The sequence below is a fragment of the Antennarius striatus genome, chromosome 19 (assembly GCF_040054535.1).
Source record: "Antennarius striatus isolate MH-2024 chromosome 19, ASM4005453v1, whole genome shotgun sequence".
NCBI classification, from domain to species: Eukaryota; Metazoa; Chordata; class Actinopteri; order Lophiiformes; family Antennariidae; genus Antennarius; species Antennarius striatus.
Genome location: NC_090794.1, coordinates 678,988 through 702,537, shown reverse-complemented (window position 1 = coordinate 702,537; position 23,550 = coordinate 678,988). Strand labels below are relative to the sequence as shown.

The following is a 23,550-nucleotide window of genomic DNA, read 5'->3' as shown; positions in this document are numbered from 1 at the left end:
TACAGACTGTAGTGTGTGTTACAGACTGTTGTGTGTGTTACAGACTGTAGTGTGTGTTACAGACTGTAGTGTGTGTTACAGACTGTAGTGTGTGTTACAGACTGTTGTGTGTGTTACAGACTGTTGTGTGTGTTACAGACTGTAGTGTGTGTTACAGACTGTAGTGTGTGTTACAGACTGTTGTGTGTGTTACAGACTGTAGTGTGTGTTACAGACTGTTGTGTGTGTTACAGACTGTAGTGTGTGTTACAGACTGTTGTGTGTGTTACAGACTATAGTGTGTGTTACAGACTGTTGTGTGTGTTACAGACTGTAGTGTGTGTTACAGACTGTAGTGTGTGTTACAGACTGTAGTGTGTGTTACAGACTGTAGTGTGTGTTACAGACTGTAGTGTGTGTTACAGACTGTAGTGTGTGTTACAGACTGTAGTGTGTGTTACAGACTGTTGTGTGTGTTACAGACTGTTGTGTGTGTTACAGACTGTAGTGTGTGTTACAGACTGTAGTGTGTGTTACAGACTGTTGTGTGTGTTACAGACTGTTGTGTGTGTTACAGACTGTTGTGTGTGTTACAGACTGTAGTGTGTGTTACAGACTGTTGTGTGTGTTACAGACTGTTGTGTGTGTTACAGACTGTTGTGTGTGTTACAGACTGTAGTGTGTGTGTGTGTGTGTGTGTGTGTGTGTGTGTGTGTGTGTGTGTGTGTGTGTGTGTGTGTTACAGACTGTTGTGTGTGTTACAGACTGTTGTGTGTGTTACAGACTGTTGTGTGTGTTACAGACTGTAGTGTGTGTTACAGACTGTAGTGTGTGTTACAGACTGTTGTGTGTGTTACAGACTGTTGTGTGACCTCATGCTAACAGCTGGCGGCTGACTGTTTTCTGCCTGGAGACGGTTTCCAGGCCCGCCTGTTTTTCTTTCTCTTTTTTTTATTCTACAAACTCGCTGAACTTGGAGGAGAATGAACTCACGTCACCCCGCCTGCCGGCTGCTGCTTACCGCCTGCTTCTCTCTGCTTCTGTCCCACTTCTCCTGAGTCGCTGCAGCTCCTTCAGAGGGGGGGGGGGGTTTGGGGGGGGGTTGGCCCACAGGTCTGGGGGCGGGTTTGTGCTGTCAATCAATCAATCAATCAATTCATCAATCAGTCAGTGATCGGTGAAGGATGACATCACAAACGAGTCCTTTGTCTGCCTTCACCTGAGATCCTCTCTCTCAGCCTTCATCACCCCTCCCCCTCTGTTGTCACAGTGATGATGATGATGATGGTGATGATGATGATGATGATGATGGTGATGATGATGATGATGATGGTGATGATGATGGTGATGATGATGATGGTGATGATGATGATGATGATGATGATGGTGATAATGATGGTGATGATGATGATGGTGATGATGATGATGGTGGTGATGATGATGATGATGATGATGGTGGTGATGATGATGGTGATGATGATGGTGGTGATGATGATGGTGATGATTATGATGGTGGTGATGATGATGATGATGATGGTGATGATGATGATGATGATGGTGATGATGATGATGATGATGGTGATGATGATGATGGTGGTGATGATGATGATGATGATGATGGTGGTGATGATGATGGTGATGATGATGGTGGTGATGATGATGGTGATGATGATGATGGTGGTGATGATGATGATGGTAGCGTGTCCATGACAGGGTTAACATGTAGCCACAACAAAGGAGCCGGTGACGACGCGTGTGTGTTTGTGTGTGTGTGTGTGTGTGTGTATGTGTGTGTGTGAGAGGGATGGGGGAGGAAGGGGGGAGGAAGGGCGAGGGAGGCGGGTTGCGCCGGCTGCCTTCTGGCCCCGCCCTGGACTTCTCCATTAGAGACGCTGTTTACAACCTCGACGCAGAGGAGTCCCCGGGTTCATGGGCCCAGTGGGGGGGGGGTGAGACGGGGGTGGGGGTGAGACGGGGGTGGGGGTGAGACGGGGGGAGGAAGCGGTACAGGAAGAAGACAATAAGGAAACACGTTCAGGGCCTCCGAGCTGCTCCTTCTTTGTTCTCATCATTCCTCTTTGACTTTAGCGTGTTTAGCAGCACATGTATGACGCCGGGCGACACGTGAAGGAAGACGGGACGCGTTCAGCTGCTCCACACTTTAACGTTCTTCCAGCAGATTCAGCGCTTCACATGTATTATATACAGTCAATCAGTTGTATATAAGATCATTATAAATTCATTATAGCCTCTCAGCGCGTCATGTGACGTTCAGACAGTCAGACAAACGCTCCGTTTCCAATCATATCAGAGTAAAAAAATTAATATTCACATTTGAGACGCTGGAACTGGAATATTTATGACCGCAAAGGTCAAACAGGATTATCTGGATGGTTTTTGCCCACCAACAGATGAATCAATAAACTAAATACATAAATCATTCATAAAAATCAATAATTTAAACTACTGTTATATTATTATTGGACAACTACAACCTGTTAAAAGTCAAATTGTGCATTTTATGAAGATGATGTATAAGAATGATCAGCGCTGCAGAAAAATTAAATCAGCATAAGTCAATATTTTTAACAAAAATACAAGGTAATTAATTTTACTGTAATAATGTAAAAACAGAAAAACTTGAAGACAATTAAATACATTTTATTTGGAAAAAAAATAAAATATATATTTTTTTAAATATACATATATATACATAAAAATATTAAAAATGACTAAAAACATTTAATATCGTATCAACGCGTCACTGAACAGTGCGGCTCTGACCGCATCGCCCCCCTCCCCCCGCCCCCCCTCCCCACGCGCGCGCGTGTCGCGGTGCCGCCTCGCGCCTGTCTGCTTTCCAACCTTTCCCCCAGTTCGAGCGCGCTGCCGGGTTCACCGAGTTTACTCTGACACCGCTGACTCCAAAACACGCCCCCCGACAGGCACGCACCCCGCGTCGGACCAATCACATGGCGAGCACGTACTGATCACGCACCGCCTCGCCTGGGATTGGCGGAAGCCCGCTACACCTTTGCCTGTGATTGGCTGCGTGTTACCACCCGCCAGACTGCTCTGAATTTTGTTTCTGTGTTTTTTCTGCTCTTTTTTTTTTTTTTTTTTTGGCTCCACTCAGCTGAAGCCAGTCTGCTGGCAGAGGCTCCGGCTCGTTACCGACCGCTCACTCCGCTCCGTCTCCGGCTCGAGTTCCTGCATCTGCGGCGCCTTTCTGAACCTCCATGCTCAGCTTCGCGGCGGAGCGCTCCTGTCAGGTGAGTCCGCCGCTCGGCGTCCGCCGGAACCCCGCAAGACCCGCTCGGTTCCGGCTGAGGTGACGTCCTGAAGTTGTTGCTGTGACCCCAACCGGGACGTCCACGACCCCCCGCCGCCGGTGTGGGGTCGGTGTTCCTGCTTTATCCCGGGTTTGCGGTGGCTAGGTGGGCTAGCCGCGCTGCTAGCCGCCGCTGGTTTATCTGAGGTCAGCCTGAACCCGGCGGCTCCGCGGTGTGTTTGCGGGCATCCCTGCATTGCATCGCCGCGTTGGAAAGTTGAAGACTCCCGGTACCGGGGCCGGTTGTGGTGGTTGTTTGGAGCGGAACCGGGTCGGAACGGTTCCTCGTTGTTGTGGGCTGTGATGGAAAAGAGACGGCGACGTTTGGTTGGAGCTGATCGCGGATTAATCAGTGTTGGAATCATGATTTATGATAAATGTCACTCAAGTTTCCCCTTAAACTGTTTATTTTTACTGTTAACACAAGCAGTGTCTCATCGGTTGATGTGAATTAAAACATTTTTTTATTCATAAAAAGAAAAAATTTGCAAAACAAAAGTTGGGATTGTTTTTTGTCGTCTACACAAAAACAGAAGTTCATCACAGAAACACACGAGTGTGAATCGTTGGTGATCAATTCTCCTGGTTGCACCTGAACGCAGCAGCAGAGCACAACAAAGAGACAGTAGAGAAAACACCATGACAACATCACGGACACACACACACACACACACACACACACACACACACACACACCGTACACCGAGCAGACGTGGAAGTTCAACCAGTCCAGTCCTTAAGGGGTTAATCAATATACGTCTTTGTTTATTGTCAATCATCAATATGATGGAATAATAAAATAAATCCCTTCTCTAACGACAGTGAATGAATGTGTTCTGCTCTAATGTCATTATGTGTTGTTGTGTGATGTGTTTGTGTGCGTGGGAAATCACAGCACCGGAGCAGAGTGTGTGTGTGTGTGTGTGTGTGTGTGTGTGTGTGTGTGTGTGTTGCAGATTGTTTTCCCATCTACACTTCCTGTTGGGAGCTTCCTCTCTCTCTCTCTGGGGCGAGTCTCTGCATGTGAATGAGGGAGGAAGAGGGGGCGGGGCTTGCGTGGTTTTTGGTGAGGGGGTTTCGGATCTGGCACGCCACCTCCTGTCATCTATTCTGGGTGCAGGGGAGGTTCCCCTCGGGCAGGGTGGACCCACTGCAGTGGGGCCCCTCTCTCTCTCTCTCTCTCTCTCTCTCTCTCTCTCTCTATATATATATATATATATATATATATATATATAGTATATATACATGTAGGTCTCTCGCCCTTTGCCCCCCCCCCAGGTGCAGCAGATGCCAACGTCTCCGCGCACCCTGCAGCCCTTTGTCCCCCACTCACCTCCCACATTCAGATATTTGTTTTTGGCGGCGTCACCTCGGTTGACTCCGTGGAACCGGTTTGGCTCCGCCCCCCAGGAGGCGGAGAAAAACACACAAAAACGTCGAGCCCGAATTAAAATGGCTTCAGACGGAAAGAAAAAACCCCAAAAAACCCTGAAGGGTGCGAACGCCGGCGCTGAGATGGGAGGGAACCCTTCTGTGTCGCATGAAAACGTCTAGATGGGAGGTTTTAGGACGCTTTGATCTCAGCTGTTTGATGTTTTCATTGGATCTTCTCAGGTCTGAAACTGTCTCCCCATGTGGGAGCGACTGATTTCAGGAGCCCCGCCCCTTGTAGGCGGGACGGTCACGCCTTTATTCCAGGCATCTGTACATGCGTGTGATGCGGGGGGGGGATGTTTGCATGATGTGTGCAGCCTTTGACCAAATAAGAGCAGTTAGCCACTAGCAGCAGTTAGCCACTAGCAGCAGTTAGCAGCTAGTAGCAGTTAGCCGCTAGTAGAAGTAAGAAGCCAGGCTTTGTGGTGACATCTTGGGTTCGTGTTGCGATGACATCAATCTGTATATGTTTTTAAATCCTCCTATCAGCTGATCTGTATCGATCCGATCGATCGGTGTATTGATCGCTGTCCGATTGGTTGCAGGCGGAGCTGACCAGCATGGAGCTGAAGTCGTGCGTGGAGCACCACGACCTGGAGGCCGCTGAGGCGCTCGTCAGCATGAGCTTCTGGGGGCAAAGCACACATAAGCCCCGCCCCCTGACCCCCACCTCCGACTCCTGTGACTCCATCCACCTCCACCCAGAGGGGGGGGACGCCCCCAAAGACCTGATCGCTCTGTCTTCACTGGTGAGAGCTCCCGTCATGATCAATCAGCAATTAATGTGTTTGTTTTAGTCATTGAAGTTAAAAAAAAAGTTTATAAAAATATTTAAAAATAATTCATAAAAATATTTAGTAGATGTTTTTGCTCCATGAATCTGTTAATTCTTTTATTTTTGGAGCCAGACAATTTCTAAAAATTAAAATTGTGAATTAAAAACGGTTTGACGGGTTTGTCTGCGTCGTCTCCACCAGTGTATGACTCCGCCTCACAGTCCCAGCTTTGCCGAGGCATCCACCACCGCCGTCCTCACCACCACCACCTCCGCTCTCAGCTCCGCCTCCAGGCAGGTCTTGCCGCGCCATGGCTCCGCCCTCCTCTGTGACTCCGCCTCTTGCTTCCCGCGGCCCTCCTCCTCCCCCCCCTTCGCCTCGGAGACCTCAGCACTTCCGCCTCAGATGGACCAGCCCTGCTTGGCCCCGCCCTGCTTGGCCACACCCAGCAGGGCCATGGCGACTAGCGTCATCCGCCACACCGCCGACCGCCTTCCGCCGCCGACGGACGCCGCCACGCCCCCGCCGGGACTTCCACGGACACTTCCGGGGGAGAACGACGGACTTCCTGGTTCTCCCAACAGCCCGCCCACTCCTCCCTCCTCGGCCACGCCCCCACACTCCTCCCCGCTGTCTTCCTGTCCCGTCTCCTCGTCGCCGCTGCTCTGCCAGGTGTTCCCGGTGGGGGGCCGGACGGGGATGATCTCTGCCTTCGTCCAGGCTCAGGTGCAAGTGCAGGCCCCGGGGGGGGGTGCGTCCAAGCCCATCCTGCCCCAGTCCCCCCCCAGCTTCGCCCAGCCCCTGCTGGTGGGCTCCGCCGTGCCACAGGGGACCGTCATGTTCGTGGTCCCCCAGGCGCCCGTCCCCCAGCCGCCACAGGGCCCCCAGACTGTCATGACCCTGGGCAACACCAAGCTCCTCCCCCTGGCGCCCGCCCCCGTTTACATGCCGACGGGGGGGGGCGGAGGTGGCGCCGCCTCGCAGGCCGACTTCTCCCGCCGGCGAAACTACGTCTGCAACTTCCCCGGCTGCAAGAAGACCTACTTCAAGAGCTCGCACCTGAAGGCACACCTGCGCACTCACACAGGTAAAGGGGCGGGGCTGATGCTTGTGGGCGGGGTCTGGGGTGGGTGGAGTCTCGCACTGACCCTCTGTCCTCGCTCCCCCCCAGGCGAGAAGCCGTTCAGCTGCCACTGGGACGGCTGCGACAAGAAGTTTGCGCGTTCTGACGAGCTGTCGCGCCATCGCCGCACGCACACGGGCGAGAAGAAGTTCGCCTGCAGCGTCTGCGAGCGCCGCTTCATGCGCAGCGACCACCTGACCAAACACGCCCGGCGTCACATGACCACCAAGAGGGCGTCGTCGTGGCCCAGTGACGCCCGAGATCTCAGCAAGGGCCCGACGAGAGGCCCCGCACTTCCTGTCAGCATGCTGGTTCCTTCAGCTAACTAACACTCAGCCAGGGGCCCGACTCAGGCCCCGCCCCCTCCGAGGGGCGACCGCCCCGCCCCCCTGACAGGGGCGACTGTGACTGGATGTTCAATCAGCTCCACATCAGGAGGATCTTTTTCTACTCAACCAATCATACTCTGAGTCGCCGGGCTCCGGCGACGCCCCCCCTCCCCCAGTGAAAAACTACATTCAAGATGGCCGCCTTACCCTCGTTCTTTAGCGGTTACTGTGGCATGGACCCACCGACAGCGTTCATTGTCACACACACTCCTCACCGGGTCAGGTTCCGATCCGACTCGTTAACGTTTACAGGAAGTTTCCGTCGGTCTGACGCGCCGGCGCCCCCCGGAGGCCGGACGGTGCCGACGCTAAGGAGACGTACAGGTCAAAGGTTTTCTCTTCCGTTCTGTGGCTAACGTTAGTATGTTGGCACAGTCATGTCAGAAATCCTCACATGTTGATTTATCGATTGCTAACATACTGCTAGTGCTAACATTTGAGCAATGAACATGCTGTAGATGCTAAACTTAGCAAGTAATGCTGCAGCCGCTTCATTAGCAACTGAGTTGTTTTTATATGAACAATTTATGATAATAATGACACGCAATTAGTAATATTTTTGCTAAGCTATGATGTCAGAGCAGCGTTAGCTAAAACACAGGTACTGTGCACACATGCTAGCAGGTAAAACCAGCTAGCTAGCATGGCTAACAAGCCTGGCAAATGTTTCCCAACTAAATGCCCAAACTGGATTAACTTTAACTCAACCAGTGGGTGAATATCGGACCAATCAGCACTGGCTGTGGCTCATGTTAGCATTGTGCGTAGCATTATCAAATATAAAAGTTCTCCTAATGCCAAATAACACTAGCTAACATGTTAGTACTGTAGGTTAGCATTATCAGTTCTAAAGGTGCCCCTACTGTTCTGTTGGAGGATTAGCTTCATCCTTCATTAGCAGTAATGGTGGCTAAGCTAGGCTAGTTTGTGTAGCACTTTTCATTCAAGGGGCTTGAAGAGAATGTAATAATGGGGGCCCCTAGGGGCCCCGGTTGGTCTTAAAGTCTGGCGATGCCCCTGAACATGTTTTGTCTTCCGCCATTGTCTTTAAAGGTGTTAATAAAGTCTTTATGTCGTGTTTTTATGCCGTTTTAAAAAAAATTAACAAACCAGAACATGCCACAGTAACCACGACGACCGCAACCGATCCGTCTGGGTCGGGTGGTGGAGGCGGCGCCGGGCCGGCGAGGACCGAGCGAGTTTCTCAGGACATTTTCATTCCCACAACCACAAAGTGAACGAAGGAGGACTGAGACGAAGGCGACAGGCTGCTACTCATCACGGACAGAAACACACGAAAACCTGACATTGCACTGGATTTTTAAAATCTCGCTTGTTTTTGTACTCTCTCCGTGTTTAATCATGTTTACTTCATGGGTAAATGTCATGTTTAGCAAATTGTATGCACTCTTTTTATTTTTTGCCAAAGCCTCTGTATCATGCTTCTTTTTTATTAGCCAACTTCTTATAATTTGTGTGTAAATATTGTACATACATTGATATCTATATGAATGTTACGTGTATTCCAATCTGCATTTATTGACAGTACGAGTTATTGATATTTTAAAATGTCAGTGGACAGTATTCCTCACTGTGATACTACCTACTATCTTTGCTTTACACTTTATTATTATTATTTAATAAACATTTGTTGAGGAAAAAGTGCTGTTTTTGATATCTTGATTTGGCCCATAGTGTAGCCAGTAAGAAAATACCTCATGTTATTAAATGTTATTCTGAATAATAACGACTTATATCAAAATAATCCCATTTCTGAACATTTGCCTGTAAGCAATGGTGATGAATATGGCGTTTATAATAAAATTGTACCGCAAACGCTGTTTGTCCTGGTTTCTTCTTTCGTGTCAGTTAAAGTACATTGGCCTAATGCTATGCTAACTTATTCAGTTAAACACCAAACAGGTGACTCAGAAAATTATATTAATATTTCTAAATGAGGTCTCTGACACATCTCTGGTGTCGGAACATGATTAGTTTATGTAGATTATGTAACCTCAAACATAACCTTAATCTTTGCGTTCAGCGTGTTTATGCTAACTAATCCAGCAAACATCACAAAGACACCAGAACTGACAGTAATACAAAAGTAAAATATATTAATGATCTAATAACGTGAATTTTATGAATTTTTATAGTTGCATATTTTTACAATTGTACTATATATCTTATTATACTTTCATGGTTGTATATTTTTTATAGTATAATTTTTATTTGTATATTTGTACAGTTTTATATTTTAACAGTTGTATATTTTTATAGTTGTATATATTTAAAGTTGCATATATTATAGTACAGTAGTATACTGTATTTTTATAGTTGTATATTTTTTAGTTATGATTCTGAGAGATCATTTTTACATATTGTTACAAAATAGAAAATAAATACATTGAAAACCCCAGAAGTCGTTCAGACAGCCAGACGCCAGGGGATTGATCACGTGATGACGTTCTGGGAAACGCCCAGCGAACCGGAAACACCTGAACAGGTGTTCCCAACAGGAATGTCTTTGTTTGTTCCCGGTAATTATTCCAATTTTATTGTATTTCTGTTTAACTGAACAACAGAATCAACATAAAAACAAACAAACAAACTGTAATTTAGAATAAACAACAATAAACAATGTTTTATTTATTTTATATGTATTTGTCTTTTCATACTTATTTTTTTATTTTTGATTAATTTTTCAAGATGTTTTACAAACATCAGAACCATAAAGTTTTACTTTAGAGTGGATTAAAATGCTCTCTTTTTAAAAAACAACCCTCCAAACTCGGTTAATGTTCGATCCAATCCGCAGCTGATGTCGAGGCTCGCGCTTATGTAGGTCACGTCAGCTCACGTGACTCCCGTTAGGCGGGTCGGCTCCGGGTTCAGCGGGTTCTCTTTACATAAACATACGTTGTCCCGCATAGGAAGGTTCTGCTCGACGACAGCGAGCCCGTTACGTGTTATGTTATACAACCGGCCCCGCTCCCGCTCCCTTCCCCACCCGGTAACAACGAGCAGCCAATCCGGTGGCGGCCTTTAGGGGGTGTGACCAATCACAGAGCAGGACGTCTGATGGGGGCGCGTCATTAGACCGTGAGGTTCCGCCCACTTGCCTTACTGACCGACATTCATGAGAAGCCAAGGAGGAGAAATAATGAGTAACGAGGAGGCGTGGCCTGGGGAAGGGTGACCCCACGCGGCAGGAGACGGTACTGCAGCAAGATTAGATGAGAAATACATCAACCAGGTCCGTTTAGAAATACTGTACTGCCCCCTGCAGGGCGATGGGAGAACAGTAGCTGACGTTGAAATAAATGTCAGAATTAAATTAAAAAGATATAAAATTAAATGTTCTAGCGCAGGTATTTTCTTGTCGGCCTTTATCTATTTTATATAAAATAAAATAAAAAGAAGAAGATAAAAATATTTAGCCAGGAGAAAACCTCATTGAGATTAAAAATGTCTTTCCGGCCAAGTCAGCACCAAACTGTTATTCCAGATTTAAGATGGAAGTGACTGTAGATTTAAGGTGAAAGTATTCTAAATTTAAGGTGGAAATGATTTTAGATTTAAGTTGAAAGTATTGTAGATGTAAGGTGAAGGTGACTCTAGATTTAAGATGGAAGTGATTCTAGATTTAAAGTGGAAGTTCATCCCAGACATTTGGTTCCTATGATGAAAAAGCTGCTTTGCAGCCTTCAGTTCTTGATGCTGAGTTTAACAGTCATTTTTCTGTGAACGCTGTCATAATAAGAAAGCTATTTAGAAACATAGAAGGTTAGTTTACCCATAATGCTTTCGCAATAAAAGTCAATACATGGGATTTCCCTCTGAGGGAGAAGATGGACCCTCTAGTTTCATAGGGGACAGTGGTAATGAGTGACGTCATACGTCTGGTTTTAATAAAAAGATAAGCTGAATAGAAATGACGTCAACAATAAATGTGCACTGGTCCACCGTTCATCTATCTTCCCGCCGCCAGGGGGCGACATCAGCCGTGAACACTCCTTTGAGCTTCCCGTCTCGACCAATCACATCACTACTTCCTGTAAACAGCTGATCGGGCTCCGTTTCCCGTTAAGGACACATGGGGGACCTATTTCTGTCCTGGTCCCGCCGGTAACGGGCTGGAGGGGGGGTCAGGTCCGGGTCCCGGGGCTGCACCGGTTCACCGGAGCACCATGGACCGGGTCACGTTCCATCACGACACGGTTCTGTCTGACGTCCACCTGCTGCTGCCCAACACGCGACACCTGATGACGCGCCTGAACCACGTGGGTCAGCCGGTGTTCATGTCCCGGTTCAGGATCTTGTCCGAACCGGGACCGGGACCAGAGGCGGAAGGTCCAAGCGGGGGCGGGGCGGAACACGCGGACCCCCCCTTGGATGAGGACGGGGACTATGACGTCACGCGTCGACCGAGGAGAGGTTGCAGTGGGCGGGGCGTGGTGGGTCCCGTTCTCGTCAGCCGGTCTGACCCGGATCTGGGGGGGTTGGAGGAGAAGGAGGAGGAGGGGGGGGAGGAAGGCTCCATCCGGATCGAGCACACAATGGCGACCCCCCTGGAGGACGTGGGCAAGCAGGTGTGGAGGGGGGCCCTGCTCCTGGCCGACTTCATCCTGTCCCGGCCGGACGCCTTCCGGGGGGCCACCGTCCTGGAGCTGGGGGCGGGAACCGGCTTGACCAGCGTCGTCATGGCAACCACCGCCAAACGGGTCTACTGCACGGACGTGGGGGAGGACCTACTGAGCATGTGCGAGAAGAACGTGACCCTGAACCGACCCCTGCTGCTGCGTTCAGGGGCCGACGTGAGGGTCCGACATCTGGATTGGCTGCAGGACCGCCTGCGGGCGGACGCTGACTCCGCCTTCAGCTGGACGCAGGAGGAAGAGGAGGATCTCCACGGCAACGCCAGCATCATCGTGGCGGCTGACGTCTGCTACGAAGACGACCTGACGGACGGCTTCTTCCTGACACTGCGCCGCCTCCTCGCCGCCTTCGCCCGCCCCCCCACCGTCTTCATCGCCATCGAGCGGAGGATGAACTTCACCCTGCGGCACCTGAACGTGTCGTGCGAGGCCTACGACCGCTTCATCCGACGCCTGTTTCAGCTGGGGGACCTGAGGGAGGGGCCCCGCCGCTTCAGGGTGGAGCAGGTCCTGACCGACTTTCCCCAGTTCCTCTTTTACGAACGCGTGGAGCAGCTGGAGCTGTGGAAGGTGACGGTCACGCCCGCCCAGAGCCCCGCCCAGAGCCCCACCCAGAGCCCCACCCCCCAAGAGCCGGAGGTCGTGCAGGTCCATGAGGAGGAGGATTACCACTAGCATTACGATGGCGTGGATTTAGCGTGAATTAGCTCAGATTTGACTTAAAGAGAAGCTTAAATGTGATTTGTACAGCTTTAGAATTAGAAAAAAACAGAATTTGTGGTTTATTTTTGTGATAAATTAATTTCATTAATTAATTTAATTAATTAAAAAACTTAATTTACAAAAAAAATGTCCTTACACAAACATGTCTATCTGTGTTTTTCTACAGAGTCGTGAAAGAGATTTGAAATGTGACCTCAGTGTGATGGAAATTTGTCCATTATGACTTTTACATCATGTTACATATATTTTAATTCAATTCAAAAAACCAAAGGGACAATTGAAAGTACATAAAGCAGTAAAATACACAATAAACAGAAATGTACAATGTAAGCAAGTACGTGAAATGAGCTAATAAATATATAAACTGTAGAAACGGTAAAACTATAAAGATACCCATCAGGAACACTTCACATTGTCAGCATTATGTTGTTATGAACAGAGCAAACAAACACTAAATCCTATAGAAAAAAATTATACATCTAACCAATCCCCGTAAGGACATTTTAAATTCGTTGTAAAGTTTATTTTCTTTATTCCTTTACAATATTAAATGTGTTAAAATCTTTTGTTCTTTTGTGTTATGAAACCGCCATTTTTAAAGTTTTGTAACACCGAGTTCGGACTGTTTTGTAACCCTGACCCGGACAAAGACTTCATTGTCCAGCAGCGCTTGGATACGTCACGTGACGTTGTACTAACAATCTGATTGGCTCCGCCGAAACGTCAATTTAAAGAGCCGGGACGAGCTGCCCTTCTATTGGCTGAGGTGTCGCGTTAGCTAGCATCTCTTACTGAAGTCTTTACTTTAAAAGTCCGTCTAAAGATGACGTCACTTCCTCTTTTAACTGTTTTTAGTTTATGTTAAATTAAATGTCGGAGCCTGAATGTTGTTAAACTCTCGTTTTAGTGCTTTTATAACCTCTTTTCTTCCATTTTATAACCCGAACAAAGGACGGCCGTCCAGCCGCGGTCACGTGAGCACATCCAACAACCTGATTGGCTCCGCCGGAGCGTCCTCCTCCAGAGCCGGCGCGAGCTGCCTTCCTATTGGCTGTGGCGGTTGAAGCGCCAAAATTTCAATAAAAGGCTCGGAGCCGCCAGAAGCTTCAGTCTGTCCCGCTGCCGCCGCTCCGGTTCTCCTCCGCTCCGGTTCTCCTCCGCTCCGGTTCCTCCTCCGGTTGTTCCCGCTTTTATCCTCTCTTCCGGTGAGCTCGAGCCCGTCAAGATGCTGTCCTCCCGCGCGCCTCTGTCCGTCCTGCAGGAGACCCACCTGAGCAGCGAGATGACCCGGATGTCGCTGGACCGGGAGAACACGGTGAGTCCGGTCTGTCCGTTCCCGCTCGTCCCGCCGCTGCGTGACTCGTGTTCGTGTGGTGACCCGTGTTTCTGACCCCCCAGCCGCCGAGCCAGAACCCGACCCGCGTCCTGGCCTCCAAGACCGCCCGGAGAATCTTCACCGATCCCCCGGTGAGTCAATCAAACGCACCGGAAGTTACCGGAGTCGGTCTGACCGGCCGGAACCGGACTTCCTGCCCAGGTTGTTGACGTCACGTGGCGCCGAAACGTCACTCCTGGCGCCAACAGGGTCGATCAGCTGATTGTTTGTTGATGACGTCAGATGTTTGTTCCATGTAAACAAATGTAGAGAATAATCAACAACGACCTTATTTGTGTGTTTATTAGTTTGTTAGCTCCGCCCTGACGGATCCGTTATTGATTATTGATCACCGCCTCTGATGGACGTCTGTTTGCTTTCAGCCCAAAGCCGTGAGGACGAGCGGCGAGGAGGCGGAGCCTCTGCTGAGGGAGAACCCGCGCCGCTTCGTCATCTTCCCCATCCAGTACCACGACATCTGGCAGATGTACAAGAAGGCCGAGGCGTCGTTCTGGACCGCAGAGGAGGTAAGGGGGCCCCCCCTCCCCCGGCCCGGGTGGGGAGTGGGCGTGGCCTGGCGGTGACGCCCGTGTGTGTCCAGGTGGACCTGTCCAAGGACCTGCAGCACTGGGAGTCCCTGAAGGACGAGGAGCGCTACTTCATCTCACACGTGTTGGCCTTCTTCGCCGCCAGCGACGGCATCGTCAACGAGAACCTGGTGAGGCCCCGCCCCTCCGGCTCCGAGTCCAGGTGTGAACGCCCCCCCGACTGACCGTAGCTCCTCCTCTGACCACCAGGTGGAGCGCTTCACGCAGGAGGTGCAGGTGACGGAGGCCAGGTGTTTCTACGGCTTCCAGATCGCCATGGAGAACATCCACTCGGAGATGTACAGCCTCCTCATCGACACCTACATCAAGGAGCCCAAAGAGAGGTGGGGCCCTCAGGGGGCGGGGCTGGGCTGGGCGGGGCCGGGGGGACTGGCGTCTGACGGTGCGTTCGCTGACCCACAGAGAGTACCTGTTCAACGCCATCGAGACTCTGCCCTGCGTGAAGAAGAAGGCCGACTGGGCGCTGAACTGGATCGGCAACAAGAACGCCAACTACGGTACGCCCGAGACCATCGGCTGCTTATTGATCCGCTGTCAGGTATTGATCAGGACTCTGTGCTCCCCCAGGAGAGCGTGTGGTGGCCTTCGCCGCCGTGGAGGGAATCTTCTTCTCTGGTTCCTTTGCTGCCATCTTCTGGCTGAAGAAGAGAGGCCTGATGCCGGGCCTGACCTTCTCCAACGAGCTGATCAGCAGAGACGAGGTGATCGCCGATCGATCGGACCAGATCAGTGATTATAGATCAAGTCAGGCAGCAGCGTTGTGTTCAGGGTCGTCTGTGTGAACCTCTGTCGTGTTGTGTTCAGGGTCTCCACTGTGACTTCGCCTGTCTGATGTTCAAACACCTGGTGAACAAACCGTCAGCGGCCACCGTCACCGCCATCATCAGGAACGCCGTGGAGATCGAGCAGGTGGGCGGAGCTACAGAACCTGTGGCGGTTCTGGTGGATGACTGGTTTGATTGATGGTCTGACTGGTTTGATTGACGGTCTGGTTCTGGTGGCTCCAGGAGTTCCTGACGGAGGCTCTTCCGGTGAAGCTGATCGGGATGAACTGTGAGCTGATGAAGCGCTACATCGAGTTTGTGGCCGACCGACTGATGCTGGAGCTCGGCTTCACCAAGGTGAGAAGGTCCAGTAGAACCACAGTAGAACCTCAGGTCCAGTAGAACCACAGTAGAACCTCAGGTCCAGTAGAACCACAGTAGGACCTCAGGTCCAGTAGAAGCGGGTCTGTGGTGATGAGATGCGCAGGGGTACGGACCTCAGCCAATGATGGGGGCTGGGTGCTGCTGCTGGCGCTCTGATTGGAGGACGAGTGGTCCACCGACAGACCAGTAGCAGCACGAGACAGACGCCTCCTGAACAGACCCGCCCCTCAGAGCGTTAGCATTAGCTTTAGCGGGCGCTGCAGCAGGCTCACCTGAGCTTTGCTCCTCAGGTGTTCCGGGTGGAGAACCCCTTCGACTTCATGGAGAACATCTCTCTGGAGGGGAAGACCAACTTCTTCGAGAAGCGGGTGGGCGAGTACCAGAGGATGGGCGTCATGTCGGGCCCCACGGACAACACCTTCAGGATGGACGCAGACTTCTGAGGGGCCCCGCCCGACTCTGATGGACGTTTTTAAACAGGAGGACCAACGTGCAGTCATTTTATTTTATTTAACAGCTGGTTCTGATAGGATTGTTTCAGCCAATCAGAGCACAGGCGCTCTGACCCAGAATGCATCTGGGTTCCTGCTGATGTTCAAATCCTGGACCTGAAGCCTGTTTTAATATTTATGAACTCACCTGTAATGTTAGGATGTTTTTATTTTTTGTAATAAAGTCGACTTCGGTATAAAAAACGTCTTCTCCTAAATTTCAAGCTCACCGACATGTGAGGGGTCACATGATCAAGGTTGGTATGTAATTATTCAACATACAGGAAGCTCAGACTTAAACCTGAAGCTCAAACACAAATCATAATGTACAAATAATTTTCACATTTTTATTAATGGACTTTAAGAACAAAAACTAAACTAGATCATAATGAATATTGGAATGAAAGGTTTCATTTTCAGTTTGTACTGTTAAAAACTTTATATTTTTAGTCGGAACAGAATAAATGTTGACTGAACGAAGGTTATTGGTTCTATTCCCGTCGCTTGTTTAGTGTCTGATTCCTGAAACAGCCTTAAAGCCGTGACCCAGTTCCGAACAGGTCTGTTAATTATAACTCATGTGACGGATTCTACCGTGAAACAAAGGAACAGACAACTACGTCATCAATCCGCGCTGCGACTTTCATTTTTATTTCGTTTCCATCCAATACCAAAATATAAATTAACGAGTCTTTATAGCTTGGGTTGTTTTTTTATTAAAATAAATGAGTTAAACGAAGTAAACTAATTTTTAGCTCCTTTATGACCCGATCTTCTTCGTTCGGGCGGACTGTCTCATCCTTGTTTCTTTTGTTCTGGTGACGTAGGCGGAAGTACACTCACTGAAACAAGCTAGCGTCGATGTTTTGATGCTAACGGCCGGAACCAGCGGACTCCGCGTCTCTTCTCTGCCTTAAAATGTCGCTGACCGACCCGAGACAGACGTTTCTACACCCGGTAAACCGAGTTCTGTTGTTGTTTTACGTAAAAAGATTGTTTTGATATGTTTTTTTATTGAAAACTTTATTAGTTGTGAAGCTCGCCCCTCTCCGTGTGTGTGACGTCATCGTGTTTCAGCTGTTTAAAACATTTATTCAGCTGTTAATAAACCTGGATATTTAAACACACATGAATAAAGTTCGGTTCTTCTGACCTCAGATTCCCCAGATGAAGAAAATTCTGCTGTGGAATAATATTTTAGTCGAGATTTAGTTCTGATTTGTGACGTCACGTCGACGATCAGCCGCCGTGTATGAGCAAATCAAAATTATATATATATATATATATATATATATATATATATATAAATGGAGTTTGGCTTTTGGTGCAATCTTTAATTCGATCACTACTTTAAAAAAACAACAACATGAAATTAAAATCCAGATATGACCTTTGACCCAACCAGGAAGCACTAGAACTGGTTCTTGTGGCTGAAAGACACGTCATGATGGAACGAAGAGCGTTTTGCTGTCTTAGCGGGGGTTAGACGTCCTCTCCTTTTCATGAATTTGTTTTTATTTTATTTATTTAACCTTTATTTAAAACATAAGTCAATGACAGCGTGGGACGAGTCATGTCTTTTACTTTGAAAGGTTCCTTGAATGTTCTTTCACTTCCTTTACCTGTAACGTGTCAGTAAAATGATGTTCCTCTGCCCCCCCTTCAGATGATCCCCTTCTCAGGGACAATCCTGGGGGGTCTGTTGCCGGGGGAGATGGTCGTCATTCAGGGCGCGGTGCCGTCTGGCGCCGACAGGTAAGAAACGCTCCATCCGTGACGGCCGACCAGCCGTACAAACCAGCGGTGCCTCGGGGCCTCCTTAGCCCTCTGCGCCGTCTTGCAGGTTCCAGATGGACTTCACCTGCGGCGGCAGCGTGAAGCCGCGGGCCGACGTGGCGTTCCACTTCAACCCCCGCTTCAGGGTGCTGCCGTGCGTGGTGTGCAACACGCTGCAGCGCGAGCGCTGGGGCCGCGAGGAGATCCTGTTCCAGATGCCCTTTGCCGCCGGGGCCCCGTTCGAGATGGTCGTCCTCGTCCTGGAGGACAAGTTCAAGGTGAGGGAGGAGCTTCCTGTTGATGTTTGTCGCCGCTCCCGTGCTGAATAAAGTTTTGGTATTGGTATCTGGCGGTGGCCCCAGGTGGCGGTGAACGGTGCCCACCTGTTGGAGTACAAACACCGGCTGGAGCTGGAGCGGGTCGACACCCTCGCCATATCGGGAAAGGTCAAAGTGGACGCCGTGGGCGTAGTCCAGAGCGCTGTAAGCCCCGCCCCTCAGATTCCATTCAGACTTTTTTTTTTAATTTAGTGATGAATGAAATCGTTTTTCTTATTATAGGGTTTGGTTTCTCCTGCAACGCCACCAACCAATCAGAACCCAGAGATGAACGTAAGCGAGAAACCAATAAAGTTATTTTTGAATTGTCTTTCTTATATATTATAACTTTTCTTTGTCTTCCAGCCGATCGTCTCCTCGTCAGGTGACCTGGTGAGTTTCACTCATTGATTTATCCGTGTTTATCCTCCTTGTGATGTCATCCAGCCGGTGTGAGGCATTCGAGTGTCTCTGATGCGGCGTGTTTTTTAGAGCATTCCCTTCAGGGGCGACCTGGAGAAAGGACTGAGCGTCGGACGCAGCATCACCATAAAAGGAAACACGCGTAAGAAGACGGACCGGTACGTCTGACCAAAATATTTATCGTAATTCATCATGAATCTAAGTTACAAAATTTAATTTGACTGAAGTTTTGAGTCTTTTTGTTCCTTTCAGTTTCTGCGTGAACCTGTGCGACTCCAGCAGCGGCGACATCGCGTTCCACCTGAACCCGCGGCTGAAGGACGGCGTCCTGGTCAGGAACTCTCTCCTGTCAGAGTGCTGGGGCCCCGAGGAGAGGGCCCTGGGCCCCTTCCCCTTCGCCCCAGACCAGTACTTTGAGGTACCGATACACGTTTCTATTTGAAATGCATGATATGCTATGCTAACAGCTAAAAGCGCTAACACTACAGCATCATCTGCAAACAAACACATTGAGACCGGTTGGCTCCTGAATGTCTTTAATGATTGGGTCTCAGCCTTGGGTGGGTGGAGCCTGGTTGATGACATCATCGTTCCTCTGCAGATCATCATCCTATGTGAAGCCCAGCAGTTCCGGGTCGCTGTGAACGGGCGGCACCAGCTGGAATACAAGCACCGGGTCCAGGACCTGAGCCGCCTCACCCGGCTGGAGGTGTCGGGCGACGTCGCCCTGCTGGACGTCCAGGTGCTCTGAGCAGGGCGGAACCTCAGCGGCACATGACTTACCTGGTGACATCACTTCCTGTCTGGAGAGAACTTTAAATCAGGTGAAGACTTTGAAGGAGTTTGGTGGACGGTCTGGTCCGTGGTTTCACACAATCAGACGGAAGCAGAACATTGATCGGGTTAGAAAACGGCTTGTTTACATCATTTAATGACACAACAAACAAACGACAGGCGGTAAACAGCTGATCCACACAGGTTCATTCATTCCAGATAAAAACATATTTACAAAACCAGAACTGTTCTGGACTCAGTCTGTAAAGTGTTGGAGTGGATGGGGAATGTCCCACAATGCATTGCTGAGGTCTGAGGTGGTGGGTGTTTGGAGGGCGGGGCCCCTCAGAAGTCTGCGTCCATCCTGAAGGTGTTGTCCGTGGGGCCCGACATGACGCCCATCCTCTGGTACTCGCCCACCCGCTTCTCGAAGAAGTTGGTCTTCCCCTCCAGAGAGATGTTCTCCATGAAGTCGAAGGGGTTCTCCACCCGGAACACCTGAGGAGCACAGCCCAGGTGAGCCCGCTGCAGCGCCACGCCCGCTAAAGCTAATGCTAACGCTCTGAGGGGCGGGTCTGTTCAGGAGGCGTCTGTCTCGTGCTGCTACTGGTCTGTCGGTGGACCACTCGTCCTCCAATCAGAGCGCCAGCAGCAGCACCCAGCCCCCATCATTGGCTGAGGTCCGTACCCCTGCGCATCTCATCACCACAGACCCGCTTCTGCTGGACCTGAGGTTCTACTGTGGTTCTACTGGACCTGAGGTCCTACTGTGGTTCTACTGGACCTGAGGTCCTACTGTGGTTCTACTGGACCTGAGGTTCTACTGTGGTTCTACTGGACCTGAGGTCCTACTGTGGTTCTCCTGGACCTGAGGTCCTACTGTGGTTCTACTGGACCTTCTCACCTTGGTGAAGCCGAGCTCCAGCATCAGTCGGTCGGCCACGAACTCGATGTAGCGCTTCATCAGCTCACAGTTCATCCCGATCAGCTTCACCGGAAGAGCCTCCGTCAGGAACTCCTGGAGCCACCAGAACCAGACCGTCAATCAAACCAGTCAGACCATCAATCAAACCAGTCATCCACCAGAACCGCCACAGGTTCTGTAGCTCCGCCCACCTGCTCGATCTCCACGGCGTTCCTGATGATGGCGGTGACGGTGGCCGCTGACGGTTTGTTCACCAGGTGTTTGAACATCAGACAGGCGAAGTCACAGTGGAGACCCTGAACACAACACGACAGAGGTTCACACAGACGACCCTGAACACAACGCTGCTGCCTGACTTGATCTATAATCACTGATCTGGTCCGATCGATCGGCGATCACCTCGTCTCTGCTGATCAGCTCGTTGGAGAAGGTCAGGCCCGGCATCAGGCCTCTCTTCTTCAGCCAGAAGATGGCAGCAAAGGAACCAGAGAAGAAGATTCCCTCCACGGCGGCGAAGGCCACCACACGCTCTCCTGGGGGAGCACAGAGTCCTGATCAATACCTGCTGACAGCGGATCAATAAGCAGCCGATGGTCTCGGGCGTACCGTAGTTGGCGTTCTTGTTGCCGATCCAGTTCAGCGCCCAGTCGGCCTTCTTCTTCACGCAGGGCAGAGTCTCGATGGCGTTGAACAGGTACTCTCTGTGGGTCAGCGAACGCACCGTCAGACGCCAGTCCCCCCGGCCCCGCCCAGCCCAGCCCCGCCCCCTGAGGGCCCCACCTCTCTTTGGGCTCCTTGATGTAGGTGTCGATGAGGAGGCTGTACATCTCCGAGTGGATGTTCTCCATGGCGATCTGGAAGCCGTAGAAACACCTGGCCTCCGTCACCTGCACCTCCTGCGTGAAGCGCTCCACCTGGTGGTCAGAGGAGGAGCTACGGTCAGTCGGGGGGGCGTTCACACCTGGACTCGGAACCGGAGGGGCGGGGCCTCACCAGGTTCTCGTTGACGATGCCGTCGCTGGCGGCGAAGAAGGCCAACACGTGTGAGATGAAGTAGCGCTCCTCGTCCTTCAGGGACTCCCAGTGCTGCAGGTCCTTGGACAGGTCCACCTGGACACACACGGGCGTCACCGCCAGGCCACGCCCACTCCCCACCCGGGCCGGGGGAGGGGGGGCCCCCTTACCTCCTCTGCGGTCCAGAACGACGCCTCGGCCTTCTTGTACATCTGCCAGATGTCGTGGTACTGGATGGGGAAGATGACGAAGCGGCGCGGGTTCTCCCTCAGCAGAGGCTCCGCCTCCTCGCCGCTCGTCCTCACGGCTTTGGGCTGAAAGCAAACAGACGTCCATCAGAGGCGGTGATCAATAATCAATAACGGATCCGTCAGGGCGGAGCTAACAAACTAATAAACACACAAATAAGGTCGTTGTTGATTATTCTCTACATTTGTTTACATGGAACAAACAACTGACGTCATCAACAAACAATCAGCTGATCGACCCTGTTGGCGCCAGGAGTGACGTTTTGGCGCAATGTGACGTCAACAACCTGGACAGGAAGTCCGGTTCCGGCCGGTCAGACCGACTCCGGTAACTTCCGGTGCGTTTGATCGACTCACCGGGGGATCGGTGAAGATTCTCCGGGCGGTCTTGGAGGCCAGGACGCGGGTCGGGTTCTGGCTCGGCGGCTGGGGGGTCAGAAACACGGGTCACCACACGGACACGAGTCACGCAGCGGCGGGACGAGCGGGAACGGACAGACCGGACTCACCGTGTTCTCCCGGTCCAGCGACATCCGGGTCATCTCGCTGCTCAGGTGGGTCTCCTGCAGGACGGACAGAGGCGCGCGGGAGGACAGCATGTTGACGGGCTCGAGCTCACCGGAAGAGAGGATAAAAGCGGGAACAACCGGAGGAGAACCGGAGCGGAGGAGAACCGGAGCGGAGGAGAACCGGAGCGGAGGAGGAACCGGAGCGGAGGAGAACCGGAGCGGAGGAGAACCGGAGCGGCGGCAGCGGGACAGACTGAAGCTTCTGGCGGCTCCGAGCCTTTTATTGAAATTTTGGCGCTTCAACCGCCACAGCCAATAGGAACGCAGCTCGCGCCGGCTCTGGAGGAGGACGCTCCGGCGGAGCCAATCAGGTTGTTGGATGTGCTCACGTGACCGCGGCTGGACGGCCGTCCTTTGTTTGGGTTATAAAATGGAAGAAAAGAGGTTATTAAAGCACTAAAACGAGAGTTTAACAACATTCAGGCTCCGACATTTAATTTAACATAAACTAAAAACAGTTAAAAGAGGAAGTGACGTCATCTTTAGACGGACTCGTTAGGAATTATTAGCTAACGCGTCTAATCAATACGTTTTATTAATACGTGAGGTTTGAAGCGGTCCGGTCAGTTTATAACATGATAATATCCATGAAAACATCCAGATATTAGTCTGATCCATCTGTCAGATATTAGTCTGATCCATCTGTCAGATATTAGTCTGATCCATCTGTCAGATATTAGTCCGATCCATCTGTCAGATATTAGTCTGATCCATCTGTCAGATATTAGTCTGATCCATCTGTCAGATATTAGTCTGATCCATGTCGACAGAAAACCGGGCCTTGAAACACATTTTAATGTTTCGTCCTTTTCATTCTTAATGTTATATTTATTTCTTACAGAAGCGTTTAGCGCCAAAAACGTTTCCCCTCAACAAACCTTATTTAAAACACTGTGACGTCACGACTCAACGTCTACTTTAACACCGCGTCTCGGATTCTGCGGTCATGTTTTCCAGTTGCTTCGTTTTCTCTAAATCTGACCCCAGTAACGAGCTCCTCTCCTCATCCACTCTGGGAGGCTCACGACTGTTTCCTGGTTGCGCTCGAGCGCTGAGCTGTGATTGGCTGAGACGACAGACGCGCTGACGTTTCACTCATTATACGTCGAAGGCGCCCCCTAGTGACCGGAAACCCCACCTGCAGTAGCTGGAATGACAGAGGTTTGAAATCCAGATTTATTGATCCCGAGGGAAATTTCCAGGTTGATCCAAGGAGGTACAGAAACATGAAGTAATAGGACATTAAAAAATATAAATATACGTTCTGAACAGAATAGAATATTAATAGATAAAATAGTATCTAATGAAATTAAACAAAAGCCATCATTAACACCTGAAAGGACAAAAACAGGTTAAAATCAGTTGAGAAGAAGCAGTTATGTACTGATGAATAGATACAAGTCATTCAGTGATGAATCATGAGTCTGCTTTGGACAAGGTGATGACGATGTTGGAACTTTTGTTTGGAG

General features: G+C 50.2%; 5 protein-coding genes and 2 non-coding genes across 7 annotated transcripts; 5 read left to right on the top strand and 2 right to left on the bottom strand.

The window, feature by feature from the left end:
- Window positions 1-2,839: 2,839 nt before the first annotated feature.
- Window positions 2,840-8,868, top strand: klf11a (Kruppel like factor 11a). Its single transcript, XM_068342652.1, has 4 exons — window positions 2,840-3,251; window positions 5,290-5,493; window positions 5,722-6,607; window positions 6,692-8,868. Exons 1-4 carry the CDS (start codon window positions 3,219-3,221, stop codon window positions 6,970-6,972), a joined length of 1,404 nt encoding a protein of 467 aa, XP_068198753.1. The 5' UTR covers window positions 2,840-3,218; the 3' UTR covers window positions 6,973-8,868.
- A 2,227-nt stretch (window positions 8,869-11,095) lies between these two features.
- mettl22 (methyltransferase 22, Kin17 lysine) lies at window positions 11,096-12,816 on the top strand. Its single transcript, XM_068343048.1, has one exon. It carries the CDS (start codon window positions 11,223-11,225, stop codon window positions 12,363-12,365), a length of 1,143 nt encoding a protein of 380 aa, XP_068199149.1. The 5' UTR covers window positions 11,096-11,222; the 3' UTR covers window positions 12,366-12,816.
- A 310-nt stretch (window positions 12,817-13,126) lies between these two features.
- LOC137613666 (ribonucleoside-diphosphate reductase subunit M2-like) lies at window positions 13,127-16,224 on the top strand. Its single transcript, XM_068343047.1, has 10 exons — window positions 13,127-13,728; window positions 13,812-13,880; window positions 14,172-14,315; window positions 14,390-14,506; window positions 14,586-14,719; window positions 14,799-14,893; window positions 14,964-15,097; window positions 15,201-15,305; window positions 15,404-15,517; window positions 15,835-16,224. Exons 1-10 carry the CDS (start codon window positions 13,639-13,641, stop codon window positions 15,985-15,987), a joined length of 1,155 nt encoding a protein of 384 aa, XP_068199148.1. The 5' UTR covers window positions 13,127-13,638; the 3' UTR covers window positions 15,988-16,224.
- LOC137613932 (small nucleolar RNA SNORD94) lies at window positions 15,626-15,763 on the top strand. The gene has a single exon (XR_011039012.1). It is a non-coding gene; the product is annotated as a small nucleolar RNA SNORD94 (small nucleolar RNA).
- Window positions 16,225-16,858: 634 nt separating the features above from the next.
- LOC137613499 (galectin-8-like) lies at window positions 16,859-19,589 on the top strand. The gene is made up of 9 exons (XM_068342774.1): window positions 16,859-16,992; window positions 17,702-17,790; window positions 17,879-18,089; window positions 18,174-18,293; window positions 18,372-18,422; window positions 18,495-18,521; window positions 18,621-18,709; window positions 18,804-18,969; window positions 19,153-19,589. Exons 1-9 carry the CDS (start codon window positions 16,954-16,956, stop codon window positions 19,300-19,302), a joined length of 942 nt encoding a protein of 313 aa, XP_068198875.1. The 5' UTR covers window positions 16,859-16,953; the 3' UTR covers window positions 19,303-19,589.
- A 78-nt stretch (window positions 19,590-19,667) lies between these two features.
- LOC137613498 (ribonucleoside-diphosphate reductase subunit M2-like) lies at window positions 19,668-23,119 on the bottom strand. Its single transcript, XM_068342773.1, has 10 exons — window positions 22,022-23,119; window positions 21,870-21,938; window positions 21,435-21,578; window positions 21,244-21,360; window positions 21,031-21,164; window positions 20,857-20,951; window positions 20,650-20,783; window positions 20,442-20,546; window positions 20,230-20,343; window positions 19,668-19,823 (listed from the first exon to the last, which is right to left on the bottom strand). The coding sequence occupies exons 1-10, from the start codon at window positions 22,109-22,111 to the stop codon at window positions 19,671-19,673; spliced, it is 1,155 nt and encodes a 384-aa protein (XP_068198874.1). The 5' UTR covers window positions 22,112-23,119; the 3' UTR covers window positions 19,668-19,670.
- On the bottom strand, window positions 19,900-20,037 carry LOC137613931 (small nucleolar RNA SNORD94). Its single transcript, XR_011039011.1, has one exon. It is a non-coding gene; the product is annotated as a small nucleolar RNA SNORD94 (small nucleolar RNA).
- Window positions 23,120-23,550: the final 431 nt, after the last annotated feature.